Consider the following 17121-nt stretch of genomic DNA (forward strand, 5'->3'; position numbering starts at 1 on the left):
TATTTTGGAATCACTGAGCTGTTTAACTTTTTTTAATGTTAGGCTTTCCTTTCTCCAAACTTATTCTGTGTCTTAGGCATTGATGTGGCTTTAAAACGCTTCACCTTGGTCTCTTACCATGCAACAGTTCTGTGGGTGGGAGGCAGGGAGGGATGAGAAATGGGGAGGGTTCAATGTTTATACTTGGAGGTGTGGGGAGATTGTAATAAAACCATAAAATTAAAAGGGATCTGGCCTCCTGTGAACTGTTTCTAAAAGCAAAAGCTGTACTTAACCACAGGCACAGGGTGCTGGATGATGGCCGCTATTATAGTTGTGTATCTACAGGTTTTACATTGCTAGGATCTTGTAAATGTGCTGCGGGAAATCTTGGTTGTATGTGTATGTAGCTTAAGAGACAATGCTCTCAGAGCTGGGATTTAGGAAGTCTTCTGAAAAAGTGCATATTTAATCAAAAAAACTCCACAGGTTTTCTTTTTGATGATAGGAAACTGCTGAAAGATTATATAAATTGTTGCAGAAGTGAGAATTAAGTGGAGAATTCCCTTTGTTAATGGGAACTGAGAGATTATGTGGAATACTGAAAATATGAGGAATGCATATGTACTTTGAAGTCTTTCTTAGTCTAAGTATTGAATAGATGCGTTGATAATAAGAAAATACACCTTATATTTATATTACATTATAAAGAAACTGGCTTAGAAATATGCAGAGTTTATTTTTTATATTTTTCTCCCTGTAACATAAAGTGTTTCAGATGTACAGATGTTGGTAGCTAAACTATCAGAAACTAGGTTACTTTTTCTGAAATGCTGTGTCTTCACACCTGGGACAGACTAGACAGATGGTTTTCTGGAGCAAAAAATAGGTGTCAGCATAAGTTGTGGACAGGGAGAATTGTTACAATGGGAAGAATCACCTCAGATCCGATTAACAACTTTAAACCTATTCCTTTTATCTGAATAACTGTTTGTAAATGGAGGAGTGATAAACATCAATGTTTTAGGTAAAGTGAGACTAAGGATGGTTTGCCAGAGAAATATTCTATCTGCAGAATCAATTGTGTGTTTCGTTTAATAGCTAGAAATTGTCAGGGTAGAAAATAGCATTATAGGCTTGCATACTTCTCAATAGTTAATTTTGATTTCAGCTTGTATAAAATTCTCAGCAGTGATTATAGAAGGCTCAAGCCAAGTAGCTAGAGAGCTAAAGGGGAGACACCCATTAGACTTTATTTTGTAACAGCATTATTATGCAATACCTGTTTTTCAGTATCTTTATTCTCTCAATGCCATTTTCATACCTCTTGTTCTTTGCTTTGTAGGCTAGGCTGTAGAAAAGTTCTTTTGTACCTAATAGTCTCTTGAGAGCAATTAAGACTCTGTATCCTTAACTGGATGTCTGTTTTTAATCATGCTGAGATTCTGAAAAGAGTATCTTTGGGTCCTACTTGCTCTTTCATTTTCTTCTTTTATGGGTAGTTTTATTTATAGCTTGGCTTCTCCACAAATTAAAACAGGGAGCAGAAGCATCTGGTAACAAATGTTCTGTAAAAGATGCGAATCAATATTGAAGACTGAAAATTATCATGTTATAGTGACAGCATATAGTCATGGTGTGCAATTACCATGTGACTTTGTGTCTGCAGCTTTTTTGGGTGAAATGGTAAAAATATCATCTAGTTGATGCAGGATAGGTGTAATTTAAATACTGATACTGGGATTCAGGAAGTAGCATCCAGATGAAGTCTTGTGGAAGAAAAGCTCTGTCTTGAGGTGTTGTGACCCAGTGTTCCCAAATGGTTTTAGTGACTGTACAAGAAGAGAGCCCATTATCCTCTAACATGCTCCAGTCAGGGAGAATCTGACCATTTCCTTTGGAGGGGGGAGCATCAGTAGATACGGGCTTCTCCTGCCCTGCCTTATTGATGATATCAGAGGTCAATATTCATACTTTAGTGTTTAGGTTTATCTAGAACAGAGAAACTGATTGCAGCTTGCTACAGACAAATTCCAGTGTGTCGGAGTGAGCTTCTGACAGCCTGAAACAGCAGCTGGTGAGGCCTGTCCCGGTGTGGTATCGTATTAAGAACAGAACATATATGGTGTATTCCCAGGTATATGGCAGAGGCTGTTGTGCTGATACATTTTGGTGAAGCTTTCCCAGCACTCTGTAGGACTTTTAGGTATTCATGCAAAGGCCTGTGTATGGGGTTGCTAGTTCACCTGTTTTTCTCAACCAGTCCTCCTGACCTCTGTATATCTCTGTCGAACTTGGTCATGCTCCGAGCACGTAGGGCTTGTCTCAGTGATAAAAGTTACTTGGTCACATAGAGTCTCTGTTTGACAATTAAAATATTTATTTCCAGTGTTACAGAAGTGTTCACATTCAAACTGCCTTTTTTAAACTCTCTGGCTTCCTTTGACTTCCCTGTGCACCAGCTGCATGTACTTGTTGTAATCCTATTTGAGGAAGAGTTTGTTTCTGAAAGTCAATGCCAGGTTATTATTTGGGCACTAGGTGCATGTGTTTTCCCCCTGCCTTCCCCTTGGAGGTTTTGAAGTTAAGAATAAACCACTTGTGAACAAGGGTAACAAGTTGTTTTTCAAAGCATATATTTAGAATTGCAGTTCTCACTAGCATAAGTTCGTCTGTCCCAGTGATACCAAATGCACTTCTGCTTTCCGCTTTTCTAAATCACCTTCTGTACTAACACAGTACTCTTCCCAAGCACATGTGAACCCTTTGAAGATGCTGGATTATTGTATTTGTTGAGGTTTTCTGCATGTAAAACTACTCTTATGCTTTTTTGGTTATGAACTTCTGATTATGTCCACCATTGGGATAGCTTTTGAATTCATATTGATTTTATTTAATAAATTTGAGGCAGATTTTATAGCTGAAATTGTGTAAAAATTGTATTCACCTCCTTGGTATGAATACTGCCTGAGACCTCTACATTAGAGTGCTAAAATGGGAAATCCAGTTTTATCCTTAGAGTGTTGTTGAGAATCAACTAGTGTTCAAGGCGGGTTCTTGGCATGTTGAAACTAAGTCTCTGAGCTGTGCCTTGGAAGATATCCTGAAGGAGTTCATGTAACATGACTTCAAAACTAGAATCTTGCAATGAGAGAAGCAAGATCAGCCAGAAAAGGCAAATCTGTTCCGAGCATCTTTGACTTGAGGGAGCTTGCATGTGGGGTTTTCCTCCGCAGACATTTACCGTCCTTGGGTGGAATTAATATTTTTAATGAAAATGAGGAGCATTATTGTATTTCTGTAGATAGATTAAGGCCTTATCTAGTTTGAGATTGTTGGCTTGCTGTACTTTTCATATAGCTGCTTGAGGAATTTGGAGCAAGTTGTTTCTCAACTATTGGGGTCTATACTAAATAGCTGAGGGCACATGAATTTTGGCTGCATTCAGGTAATTTTGAAGGGTATTTGAATTGCTGCCTTTTTACTAAAGATTGGTCTGCTTTCTATGCATTTTCTTTGTTGGCATCTTGATTTTAGGGGCAACAAGGGTAGTGAATTCTGTAGCTGAAGATGGTAGCAGTGAATAATCAAGATGAGACTTTCACAGTTGTCTTAACATCACTGTTCAGTATCATGAGATTAAACAAATTAGAAACCTGGTATGAGCAGTCGAACCCTGAACATTACCCAGCATTTACTGTTTTGAGTAAGGCTTTGAAGGTGGAGTTCATAAACTTATCTTTTAATAAAACAGCTCAGAGTAGAATTTCTTTGTTCTCATTGCTGTGGAAATTGTTGGAAGATTTCAGTGTTCCACTGGTTCATGCCACTGCTGTAACTGCTGCTCCACAGTTTGTAAGTCACTCTTGTAAGAGTCATGACTAAAATGTTAATTTAACTTTGTCCCCGTGTATTTCTCATCGTGTAGGATGCAGAAGTCTACAATTGCATACCATTTCCCCCTCCACCTGCTTCTTGTCAGCACAGTCAGTTTTCATAGGTAAGCCTGTTTCACTTCCCACTTCTCCTGTCTTGTCTTGTGCCAGGAATGTTTTACTGTGTAACTGTCATAAGCTGGGAAGTTTTCTGTTTGTCATTATTTAAAGAGGAAATGGTAGTTTCATATGAAATTTTTTGTCGTACTTGCTTTTAGTATTGTATTTTATGCAGAGAATTTTCCAAATGACATGGCAACAATAAAAGTGTCAGTTTGCCAATATCCAGCAATGGTTTTGTTTTTAACCTGGAAAAGAGCAGTGTTCATCCGTGTTGTGCTAAGGGCAGTTTCTTGGCCTCATCAGCTATTCTGCTGGTTGGTGCTGGTTCTGCCTGTGTTGTCAAACTGTAGTGGCTGCTTCTGTTTGTGCTATTGACAGAGACCTCTGTGCTTCTCAGAAATGCAGTAACGAGGCATGGGCTGATCACTGCAGAGTTGCTTGTATAACCTTCTCTTGAAGAAAGAAAACCTCCCACTCAGAACTGCTGCTCAGATACTGGGATGATGATGAGCAGCTTTTCAATGCTTAGAATGGTTTGCAGGAATGCGAGGTGACGGGAATGGAGCCCATGTCATGCTGTAGTGCAAAGCTGTGTGTTACGGCTGGGTTCCTGACACAACTGCTTGTTGCTGTGGGGTGCAGGTCCTGTCACTGCTGCTTTTGTGCCCTGTGAGTAGCCAATTCTGTTTACTAAGGGAAAACACTTTCTTTGTGTGCTTGTTCTCACTCTTTCTACTGTCTTCGTGAGTTGAATTGGCTCAGTGCAGGGAACAGAGCAGAGAGTGAGCAGGACAGTCCTCATTTCTGGTAACAGTTCCCTTGTAATGTGCCATTGAATCGACAGTATTTTCATTTGAAGTGTGTGTTTTGATAAGATGGCCTGCCTTGATGCTGCACTCTGCACACTGCTCACTTCCGCTGTGGTCACGTACTCCTGTCACTTTGCCACCACTATCTCTAGCACTTGTTTGACCACTTCCCTTTTGGAAAAGTAGGATGTGCACAGGGTAGGCAGGTTGATGTGATGAGGTGCATGGGAGGAAGGAAATGCAGAACTGGGGCCCTCTCTCTTCGCAGCAGTGAGCACTCCAGTGGCTGTGCATTGTTCTGTTGCCTCTTATTCTCCAGTGAATTTGAACCCATTGGTCAAATCTGAGATAATTTAGTGTCTGCAAGATCTGTGGAAGACCAAAATGAGGAAAGAGACCTCAGATGGCCTACAAGATGGGAAAGTTTGGAGTATAAGTTCTTGATGTTACTGCCCAGAGCATTCATGTAGATCACAAGTCTCAGTTACTAACACTCTTCACTTAGATCTCACAGTCAAGAAACACAGCATTTTGTGATATCCTACGTGCTCTATTTTTATTTTCACTCTTGTGGATTGAAAAACTTCCTGGAGTTTGTTGCCCTGAATCCAGACCATCAGTCTTGCTCTTCAAGCTCTTACTAAGAGGTTGCCTGCAAGCATGAAATCTGATTCTGCCTCTTGGGTTTCTGAGGCTGGACTAAGGTCTGAGACTTCTGTCAGCAGGGCTTGTGTATGGTAAGTGTGCCTGTAAAAAAATGAGCATGGAGAAGGGGTGAGTGTGAGGTCTATGTAATAGGTCTCAGAAATCTTACAGGAAAAGATTTAACCTAGCAGAATAGGTTAATTCTGAATGACTGACTGTTCTGGGTATAAAATTTAGCTGGCGTGGGAAGAGGAAGGCGGAATTCATGCATGCAATATGGATTTGTGGAAGATGGATCACGGAACTGGCCTGTGCTCAGAATTGACGTCCAAGATCATCACCAGCAATCAAGGTCATTGCCAAATTCATCATTTGAGGTGGAAACCTGTTTTCATCTTTTTAGCCATGCTAAAAGGGCATACCTTTGATATTTCTGGAATCATTTATCCAGATGTTTTCACCTGCTACATACTGTGAGAGCTAACAGTAGCTCAGAGAGTGGAGATGAACCTTCTGAACTTACAGTACAGAGGTTTTTATTACAGCTGATTCCGGTCTTTTCATCATAAAATCTGCATCTCTTGAGTTGCTGGTGACTTATTTTTTTCCTGGCATTCTAGTTTTTTTTCCCTGCACTATGGGAAAAGAGCTGTCTGCTGGTTAACTGAATAGAGGATATTGCCTTGAGCAAACCCAGGACAAGAATTGGCTATAAAATGTAAGATATGAGACTGGGATTGAATTCTGGCCATTGTGTGAATTGAGGGGCTGTGGATTCTCATCCTTTGTTTTTACAGAGGGTCACTATCCTACCTAATTAAAAAACAAAAGAACAGCTTGCAATAAAGCCTGATTTCTAGGCATTTCTAGGTTTCACTGGAGGTGCTCACTTTCAGGCCGGCCTGTAGGAAATCCTCACTGTGATCTGGAGTACAAATTTGATCATGTTAAAGACAAACCCTTTTTCTCAAATCCTGAAGATTTTCAAGAGTTAATGCTCTATGTTACTCACTGAGTTTTTAAGAGATGGAACAGATTACTGTGAGGAGGGTGAGGGACTAGAGCAGATTGCCCAAAGAACTTGTGAATGCTCCATCCCTGGCAGTGTTCAAGGCCAGGTTGGACAGAGCCTTGGGTGACATGGTCTAGTGTGTGGTGTCTCTGCCCATGGCAGGGGCTTTGGAACTAGATGATCTTAAGGTCCTTTCCAACCACAGCTACCCTATGATTCTATGATTATTTTCCGGATCTTTCCTAGTCAGTCATTTGTAGCATGTTGCATGTTAGTTATGTGATAAGCACTGAATCTGTTGTCAAATGAGGACCAGCTAGTTTGCTCCATCATCTGCTGAAAGGGAATGTTGTTGCATGGCTTTTGCTGCCTGCTGTCCTCAGGGATTGCGGCAAAAGGTGCAGGGTGACACCCTGTGTGGTGCCTGGGCAGAGCCCCCCAGTGCCAAGATGCTGACAAAGGGGAGAGGGGCACTGATAAGATTTAGGGGTTCCTGGACACTGCAAGCCATTGAGGTGGAGTGTGTAAAGACATGCTTGTAGTTGATTTGACATGATTAGACATGATTTGATGACAAGACATGATTAGACATGATTTGGTTGTAGTGAGTTTAGAGATACCCTAATGTGTGTGGCTGAGGCAGCTCTTCTGTGAAACCCACTAAAGGTTTTGGAAGCTCTTGGTGTGAAACAGTACATTGCCAGTTGTTTTAAGGTTATGAAAGCAGAGTCTCTTGATTTCCTTTTAGAACATAAACCAGTTACACAACAGCTGAGGAAAGATTTCTGACTTTAATAAAAGTCAAATAAAGACTGAACTACCCTGCAATGTCCTCGGGCATTCATAAAGTTCTAGAATTCCTTCAGCTGCACATCCAGGAGTTTATAAATATTTACTGAAACTAACGTTGAAAATGTCACTTGTGCAACTGGAGGAGGTAAATATGAAGGAGAAACTGGGGTTGGGTATGGGAACAGCTTGTTACAGATAGGCTATGTCCACTTTGCTATATATTTCTGGTTTCAGTCCTTGCCAGCTGCTTCTGCAGCACAGCGTCTGTGCACACAGTTCAAAAGGAACATCGAAGAGAAAAGGAGCACTTTAGAAGGCAGACTGCTGCACCCATTGCCTAATGAAATGGCTGCTGAAGACTTCAGCATGGTTGTAAATGAGTGTGTTAGGAGGAAAATCAGCTGCCACTACTGCGTGAGACCTTGAATAAGCTGTTAGAAGTTTTGCACAGTACTGAAGGAAGGTGCAAAATATAAACATCTGCAGTTCTAAGTGCTACTGTGCAGATTTTTCTCACTCATCTCTAGCGATGATACCAAAATACAGTCTTAAACAAATTCATAGGTCTCCAAGTTTGGGCACCTACTCCATTTTATATGCATTTTGTTCACATTTTGTGATCTATAACTTATACTTCAGTTTTTAGAATTTCACTTTTGAGCAGTGTTTGAGGAATTCAGCTTGAATGTTTATCCTGAATAGATTAGACTAGATCTAGGGTTTCTTAATCAATACACAGAAATTCTCACACACTAGGTGTGTAACAGCATGACTCTTCATCTTTCATCCCAAAATAATGTGGCTTTTTTAAAGAAAACATTTTGCTGAAGTTTGACTTCAGGAGAAACTTCTTCACCTTGTGCCCACTCCATCCTTGTGAACACGAGAAAGGCGAGTTGCAAAGCATTAAAAAACAAATCAAATTAGAAAGTGTCCCAGTAAGGATCAAACTTTTTGTGGCCCCATCTCTTAAACAAAGGGATATTGGGGGGGGAATCCTGGACAAGTCTGGCCTGGGTGATTTCGCTTTGAGGGTGAGAATAATTCAACTAATCAAGATTTGGGTTGTCTAAATATTCCATGTAAAATCATAATTATAATAACTAGATATTAAATATTAAACTGTGTCATAAAATATTTAAGCATCAAATGCAAAAGCTCAACTTTTTTTTCCTTGTAGCTTCAATCAGGGAATTTTAATCACAGTTACTTACCCTTCACTATATACATTGCTGGCTGCAGAATCTGGGGTAAGTACAGCCACCTTTACGTCTGAGGGATGACAGGGTTGTAGTGTGTAATACCTGCACAGAGAAAGATGCATTCTTTTTTGCTTTATGAAAACAAACAAGATGTAATGTTTAAAAAGTGAAGCTGACCTAGAAATAAGTGATGGAGGGGTTGTTAATTTCATTTCTTTTTAATGGTGACTTTTACTTGTCAAGTAAAGGAAGGTTTTATTACTTGACATGAGTGATCTGGCATGCTGAAACTAATGAGCCTAAATTAGACCAGCAGGAAGCAACACAGAGGGTGGAAAATAGACATTGAAGTATCTGAACAAATTCGTGAAGGGCTGAATGTTCCTCTTTCACACCCTTACTGTGGCAGATAGGCAAGGTGGTAAGACCATGCAGAGCCTGAACCGTCTGAGACACTCTAGCTGCTCTCCAAAAGAGGTTTGAGAGGAAACAAAGTGCCTTTATTATCTGAAAAGATACAAAGTAACTCCTTCATTATGGTGCTGATTTTAGTGCAGTTTTCAATTGGCTACTGCAGTAATTAAGGCCATGATTAAAATGAAGCAAATACTTCAGCATTTCACTGAACTGGGGCTCTATTTCATGGTTGTTTGTTTGGTTTTTGTTTTTTTTTTCTGGAGGCAGCTATAAAAATCATGGAAGCAACTCTGCAAGTGTGTAAGTTACCAGAGTCCTCTTCAGTGAGGAACCTGGCCCTGGAATTATGACAAAACTCTGCCCCATCACTTTCTCTATTACTCATTTTACCTCTGATAGTCTACATACCTTTTCTTCCCTTCAGTGCAAAACCCAAGAGTTCTTCACTGCCAGCTGCCAGATGATAGCTTTCCCTAGCAGTTGGAAAGAGATGATTGATTCATTGGTACAATCTCAATGCTTTTTTATGAATCTGTCTTTTAAACCTGGGGTTATGTGAACTTTTCAGCAACTTGTGGTAGTTAAATCGCTGTTATAGCCCATTGCTCTGGCTGCTCGCACTGCTGTGTCTTACCAAACAGCTGGTGCCTGCAGCACAGCAAAGAACTCACCATTACACTTCTTGATGGTGACTGTTGCCCACTTGCCTGCCTGCATTCTTGCCCTCAAAGATCAGCAAATACTTTAAATCCCAGACTGCACAAGAAAAAACAAAATTCAGAATCCTCATAAGTTCTTTCTACACAACAACTATGGCCCAAAACACTTGTGTGTCAGCTTCATCAACAGCTCTGCAAAGTGAGTGATCTGTTTTTTTTTTCCATCTATGTTTGTAATACTTTGCATCAGATGTGTAGATGATTTAATAAAAAAGCCCTGCACTACCAAACTTGGTGTGAATTGAACATTGGCTTGATAAATCTTTTCCATAGAAACTTCTTAAGTATTCATTGATACTGATTTACTTAAAGTGGTAACTTGACTACCAGGTCTGAAACTTGTTCTGGGAAGATCAAATATTGCAGCTGCACTGAACCTGACTGATTTCAGTTGGGTTCTGTGTGGGTGCTTGAGTCCACCTGCACAGAATAAATACATACAGAACTCTGGTTTTGAAAAAGCAAGATTCCATTTTGCAGTGTGTATATCAACTTATTTTCTATGTTTTGCTTTCCCTAGAAAATTCAGTACCTGCCTTCAAATAAACTGGAAAGAAGGCAATAATTTTAACTTCATGGTATTTTAATGATTTTCACTGCTATGAATTGGTTTTGTTCCCTGTAGTCTGTCTTTTATTGCGTTAGCACTGCAGTTCAATATTGGTGGGGGATACTGGTTTCTTGGACGCCTGTGTTGTAGTGCTGCTGTTGTTATTCATCATTTAGTATAGCTTCATTGATGCCATTACAGGCTGTTCCAAAATTTAAAATAAATATTTCTGCTTCAGCTGGGTGAAGGTCACTTCATCTTTAGTGAGGATGTAAAGCATTAAGTATTTTATTGGTACCTTTATAAAAGGGATACAAGCAAAAGTACTCTTGTATGTGAAGAACTCAAGGATTAGGACTAAACAATAATACAACTGCAAGAGTTTTATGCTGCATGGGGCTGCAAAGTATATTCATTTTCATTATATACTATGATTCAAAAGTTACTTATTTTAAGCTTATTGGGTTTAAACTTTGCATTTATTTTCACAGCCAGATCCAAATAATATCTGTAGAATGTGGCTTTAAATGCTTCCTCAGCAGGGCTGTGGATAAAAAATGGCTTCCCCTTTTCCTGCACCATCTGATGAAATACGGACTTCTCTTAAGTCTTTCATGGTGGTTTTAATTCTGCTATTAGCAAGTTACTTTTGTATGAAGAGTCACATTAACAGTTTAATACTGCTTCCAGAGTCGCTAGCAGCTTGTAAAATGACTCCCATGACTTGTCCCATGTGCTCTAACTGCTGTATAGCTCACAGGCCGTCTGTGGGTGCCACTCCTGTCTTGGACCAGGGTTCACTCCCTTTGCTTGTGAGGCTTCAACGATTGGAGGAGTGAGCAGGGGATAGTGCAGCCCTCCTGCTATAGATGTTACCTATCACTTTGGGGCTGGAAGGGCTTATAAGCTCTTCTGTAGAGGCAGCTTGGCTGTTAATGTCCCTGCGGAAAACCTGGGAGGAGTACAGCAATCCCTTTGATAAGGGATATAAAGATTGCTTACACATTTACCTCCTTCACCCAATTGTACGTTTTTCTTCCCTTTTTTAAATAGAATGCTACCAGACACGATGCACACTGGATACATTGTCGTTTTATCCACTCTGTGAATTAAAGCGGTGCTGTAGTGCTGGATCTGGGTCAGTCAGAAAATAAATACTCCAGCAACAACGTCTGTCAGTGTAACCCATCGCAGGGGGACGAGCCAGGCATAGCTCTCTAGCAGCTCAAACCTAACCCCTACTTTCTAGAGGGCGGCTGCATAGTCCTGTTAGAGTGGGAAAGGCAACACGGGTGGGGGAGCTGCTGCGTGAAGGCAATGGACAGAAGAGAGTCACGGAGTGCTTCTTTAATCAGTGATCGTCCTTGTCCCTGCTCTTCGCTCCCTCGGAGGGAATGCCCTGACATAACCGTGCGCTCTGGGGACGGGTCTTTAAAGCTCCTGTGCTCACAGTTTGTGCAGCACTGTGGGTGTAAAGCACAGAAGTTATGAGTAAGTCCTTCCAGTGTGTGACAGCCAGGAGTTACTAGAGGGTTTTTCAGTATTCCGAGTTGATGACGCCGAGAACGGGCGCTTGGCATCCTCCCCATTTCAGGCCCTTTACGATTGCTTCTCCCGTTTCCAGTTACCGGCGCAGCTCCGCTGTTCGAGCCGTGACTGCCGACGGACCCTGCGCCCCGCAGCCAGGTTGGCGGAGCCCCCCACGCCAAGGGAACAAGGGAACTCTTAACAGCACCCGTCTTGCATCGGCGGACCGGGGCTTGGTGCAGTTACCGACCGGGCCGGGCTGTCCCGCAGGGCCGGGGCTGCCGCTGGGGCAGGGACGCGACCTCCGCCGCCGCGGGGCGCTCCGGGCCTGGCCGTGCACTGCGACGGGCACGGGGCTGCAGCGAGAGTGACGGCGGCTGCCGCCAATGGGGAGCGCGGGTGAGGGCGCTGCCATTTCGGCAGCAGCTCCGCGCGGTTCCCTGCACGGCGGCTGCGGCGGGAGCTCTGCCCGGCGCGGGGGCGCCATGCGCGCTGGCGGCGCGGAGCGGTGCCGTGCCTCGTCCGCTCCTCCCGCCCTCCGCCCCTTGCCCCCGCCCCCGTGGTCGCGCTGTGGGGCGGAGCGGAGCGCGGCCCCGCCTCGCTCGGCGGGTGCCGTGAGAGAGGCTGCGGCGGCGCCCGCGGCCGGTCGGCGATGGCGGTGCGGCAGAAGCGCGGGTGGCCGCGCGGCTGCTAAGTAGGGCAGCGGCGGGGCGGGGGCGGCGGCGGGGCCGTCGCGGCGGCTGCGCCATGCGGGCCGGGCACGGGGGGCCGGCCAGGAGACGGCGCCGGGGGCGGTGCGCCCTGCTGCCCGCCGCGGGCCCCGGGGCGCCGGGGCGCTGAGCAACAGTTGGCCCCGCTGCCGCCCAGCATGAAAGTGTGCCGGCGGAAGGCGCTGGCGCTGTGCCTGGGCTACGCGCTCCTGCTGCTCCTCGCTGCCCTCAACCTGCTGGAATACAAGTGGCGGCGGGAGCCGCGGCGCTGCGGGGAGCCCCCGGCCGCCCCTCGCCACCGTCCCCCGCCGCCACCTCCGCCGCCGCCGGCCGGGAGTGGCGGTCCGGCGGCTGCCCGGCGTCAGCTGGTCTATGTCTTCACTACCTGGCGCTCGGGATCGTCCTTCTTCGGGGAGCTCTTCAACCAGAACCCCGAGGTTTTCTTCCTCTACGAACCGGTGTGGCACGTCTGGCAGAAGCTGTACCCTGGGGACGCCGTCTCTCTGCAAGGGGCAGCCCGCGACATGCTGAGCTCCCTGTACCGCTGCGACCTCTCCGTCTTCCAGCTCTACAGCACGGCTGGCGCCGGCAAGAACCTCACTACGCTAGGCATCTTCGGGGCGGCCACCAACAAGGTCATCTGCTCCTCGCCCCTCTGCCCGGCCTACCGCAAGGAGGTGGTGGGCATGGTGGATGACCGGGTGTGCAAGAAGTGTCCCCCGCAGCGCCTCAGCCGCTTCCAGGAGGAATGCCACAAGTATCGCACGCTGGTCATCAAAGGTGTCCGTGTCTTTGACTTGGCTGTCCTCGCCCCGCTCATGCGGGACCCGACCCTGGACCTCAAAGTCATCCATCTAGTGCGGGACCCCCGGGCTGTCGCCAGCTCTCGCATCAAGTCCCGTCACGGCCTCATCCGGGAGAGCCTGCAGGTGGTGAGGAGCCGGGACCCCCACATCCACCGCATGCCCTTCCTTGATGCTGGCCACAAGCTGGGCGGGAAGAAGGAGGGGGGTGGTGGCTCGGACTACCATGCCCTGGGTGCCATGGAGGTCATCTGCAGTAGCATGGCCAAGACCCTGCAGACTGCTCTGCACCCCCCTGACTGGCTCCAGGGGAACTATATGGTTGTGCGCTATGAGGACCTAGTGGTGGAGCCCATCAAGACCCTGCGGCAGGTGTACAGCTTTGTCAACCTGGCAGTCAGCCCAGAGATGGAAAAGTTTGCCCTCAACATGACCAGTGGCCCCGGCTACTCCTCCAAGCCCTTCGTTGTGTCGGCCAGGAACGCCACACAGGCGCTGAGCGCCTGGAGAACTGCACTCAGCTACCAGCAGATCAAGCAAGTTGAGGAGTACTGCCACCAGCCCATGGTCCTGCTGGGCTATGAGAGGGTTGGCAGTCCTGAAGAGGTGAAGGACCTCAGCAGAACACTGCTCAGGAAGCCACGGTTGTGACGGGGCAGCGGGTGCCTGCCAACTGCCCTCGCTGGTGGCTGCGCCCTGCTGGGGAGAGGAGCTGCTCCAGCTGGCTTGAGTGAGGGAGGGAGCCGGGAAAAGCAGCCTGGCTTCTGATTTCCTCCAAAGACTGCCGAAGGGTAACATACAGTAATGTGATGATTTATTTCTCTTATTTTATCCCTCCCCTTGCATTGGGTTAGATGCTATTAAAGTAAATAAATAAAGTGGATCAGAAAATATGTGTAAAGCTCCTTTCCCCTTCTCTAAAATGTCAGGTGGTGATTCTGTACCAAAATCTTGTTTATGGAGTTGTTGTGGGCTGAAGATGGTTAATGGAAACTTGCACAATTCCTAACACATCTTTATCTCCCTTAGTGTGAAGGGGTTGCCCTTGGAAAGCATAATGCTGAAAATCAGACTTTTTGTATGAAAGAAAATATGATGTGATAGTAATCAAGAAACCAATAAATGATATTCATTTTTATAATTACCTCAATTTTTTGGGAATTACGGTGTTGCTTATGTACAGCTGGAGGGGATGCTTGCTTAAAATAGCAACATGGACTTTCAAATAGGTATGGGTGGGGGGCTGGAGTGCAACATTTGACGAGTTCAAAGATTAGGAGCTGCTTTTGCAGAAACAAGTACAGATCTCACAAATGTAGTGCAGGTTTTATGGCTATGTAAAAGCAGGTTTCTATTTAACTATTGTCTTTTCTGTTGTATTTATAAAGTCTTTCAAGTGCCACTGTATTAGTGTTCTGAGAGTTCTCAAACGTTTTCCATCACAGCAGTATTTATTTTTGTCTTGACATGTATGTCCAGGAGTCACTGTCGAATAGAAGTGGTTCTCCAGCGTGACAAGAAGTGCAGGATTTAAAAATACATCATACTGGAAACATTAGCATGTGTGGAAACAAAAAATTATATATTTATATATATTAATATAGTGCTAACAATACATAAGATATATAAGATATTTCTTGACATTGGTTGATAACAGGCATAGCAGGGAAGCATAAAAAATGCATAAAATGATTTATTTTTCCCCTTTGTCAAGTGTCCAAAGTTATATTTATGTACAAAGAGGAAGAAAACATTCAGCTGTCTGTTCATAGCTATGATGGAGCTTTTATGGAGTCAAGCTAGCGTTTGAGTTCAGAGTGCTGGTTAGATGCTTGTTTCTTGTGAATTGTCATTGCTCTGTGGTGGAGCCAGATGGTGGTCTGGCTCTTTCTGGGAGCTTTGCCTAGAGACTGCCCCATCGTTAAAACTTGATTAAAAAAACCCAACCCAGAACAGATTTTACTACTTCTGCTTTTATAATTTCCTGAAAAACTCTTGTTTTGTTAAAGGTTAAGTGGTGTGTTGCATATGAGAAGTACAGACACCTCAAGTAGTTTTTAATCTTTGTGGTATTCTCTGATGCTCTTTGAAGGCTCATTTTGGAACCTGAGTTTTTAAATGAAAGTGGTTTTTGCCAAATGGTTCTCTTAGGAGACTGTAGATTTTTCTACAAGAAGTACATTTTACATTGCCTATTTGGGTGTTGTGCCTTCAGAAATTGTGAAGAGTATGAGTCGGAAAAAGGAAAGTGGTTTGTGAAAATAAACTGATTTTAACAGTTTATCAAACTGTTTATTAACTGTTGTTAAACAGTTTATTAAACTGCTGATAAGTGTGTGTGGGTAAGTGTGAAAATTTTTGTGATGTGTAATATGTCTGTTTCTTGTGTTAGTGCTTATAGAGGTGATAACTGGCTACTAAACTTTTGACTTCTTGATTAAATTTTGGCATTAGATGTTGAACGTACTCTGAAAAGGAAACTAATTTAATAAACTAGTTAAAAGATTATTGCATAAGGTTGCTTATACACTTGCTGAGTGACTGCATTACATGTGTTCATTCCCTCAGTTCATCATTGATACAGATAACGTGAATAATTTCTATCAGTGGGAGATCTTATAATTGGCCTGTTAGGATCTATTCCCAAATTCCAGATAGCAGTGCTAAAAATAGGAGGAATAGTTAATTTGATGTGTAAGATGCAGGTTAAGTAAGGTGCTTGTGTTATTGTGGAATGAGGTGTTTTGTGTTATCGCTCTACATACTGTGCTGTGGTGCTGAGTGGATTTTGGATGTCTGGGTTTTGGCTGTATCCTGTGGGATATTTTCTTTTTTTTTTTGTCATTCTGTGTGTCCTCGGGCAGTGCTTGAAAATGATCTGCTTGTAGAGCATGTTGCTTGCTTTTTATCCACGCATTGCTTTACGACTCACCCCTGCTACCCACCGCACAATCCTGTCAGCCTGCCTTGCAACAGCCGTGCGTGTGTTTGCTAGAGCTGCTAGCAGCAGGCAAGCAGTCTGGGGAGCTGCAGAGCCTCTGCAGAGCAAGGTGCTACCTGTGGGGAAGCGAGCCCAGTGTCCCCTCTGGGCTGGTACAGTGCCCCATGATTTTAGCTCCCATGTCTTAAAGTTAAAACTTTGCTGTGGTTTCTAAATGAGGCTTTCTCATTACTGTGTTACAGCATAACCTCTTTTGATTTTGGGGCTGAAGCATGGTTATTCATGTGTGCAGAATTCCTTGGTCTCTTCTGTGCGAATAAAATGAACAGGAAGTAATTGTGTCTGGGAGTGTGAAATAATGACTTAGCTTCCAAAAATCTCCTTTGGCTTCTAATTAAAAAGCTCATCCTGTTGTTCTGAGTGAGCACTTGCTGCTCTTGTAATAATGGTGGATCATAAGCTTCTGCTTCACTTTACTGATATGAACAGTGTGCCAGTAGAGTTATAGCATCTGAATCTGGTCCATAATTTGAGCTTTACCTGCTACATTGCAGCAGGAATTACCCAACGTACTGTATGGTTGTACCTGGGCATGTTTTGGTGAAAAAAAAAGTAACGCAAAGCTCATTTTGTGAGAATAAAGGACTGCAATTTTGTTCAGGTAAAGCTTCAGGAGAAGTGTGTGGGACTCTGCTGCTTGTGTAAAATACTGGTGGGCTGAGCCCTATGTTTAATGCTGCTCCATTAAAAAAATAAGTACATGAAAAACTAGCAGTTAAAAGAGGCCATTTTTAGTCCTTTTAGTATTCTGAAAAGAGAATTAGAAAAATGTAAAAAAGGCTAAACATTGAAAAAAAAAAGTTTTAAATGTGGAAAATTACGGAGAAAAATAGGATATCAGAAAGATGGTGCACATGGTTACAAAAGACCTCTGCCTGTTGTGAGGAGGGACATCTAACTGGTATCAGAATACTTAAATAATACTTGACTCTTATGCTTAAAAGTAGTGCCTGAGTT

The 17121-nt window shown here is 43.8% G+C and overlaps 1 protein-coding gene across 1 annotated transcript; it reads left to right on the top strand.

The window, feature by feature from the left end:
- Nucleotides 1-12411: 12411 nt before the first annotated feature.
- Nucleotides 12412-15498, top strand: CHST2 (carbohydrate sulfotransferase 2). The gene has a single exon (XM_031047268.2). It carries the CDS (start codon nt 12519-12521, stop codon nt 13812-13814), a length of 1296 nt encoding a protein of 431 aa, XP_030903128.2. The 5' UTR covers nt 12412-12518; the 3' UTR covers nt 13815-15498.
- The last annotated feature ends 1623 nt before the right edge of the window (nt 15499-17121 follow it).

Source organism: Melopsittacus undulatus, chromosome 6 (assembly GCF_012275295.1).
Source record: "Melopsittacus undulatus isolate bMelUnd1 chromosome 6, bMelUnd1.mat.Z, whole genome shotgun sequence".
In the NCBI taxonomy this organism is placed as follows: Eukaryota; Metazoa; Chordata; class Aves; order Psittaciformes; family Psittaculidae; genus Melopsittacus; species Melopsittacus undulatus.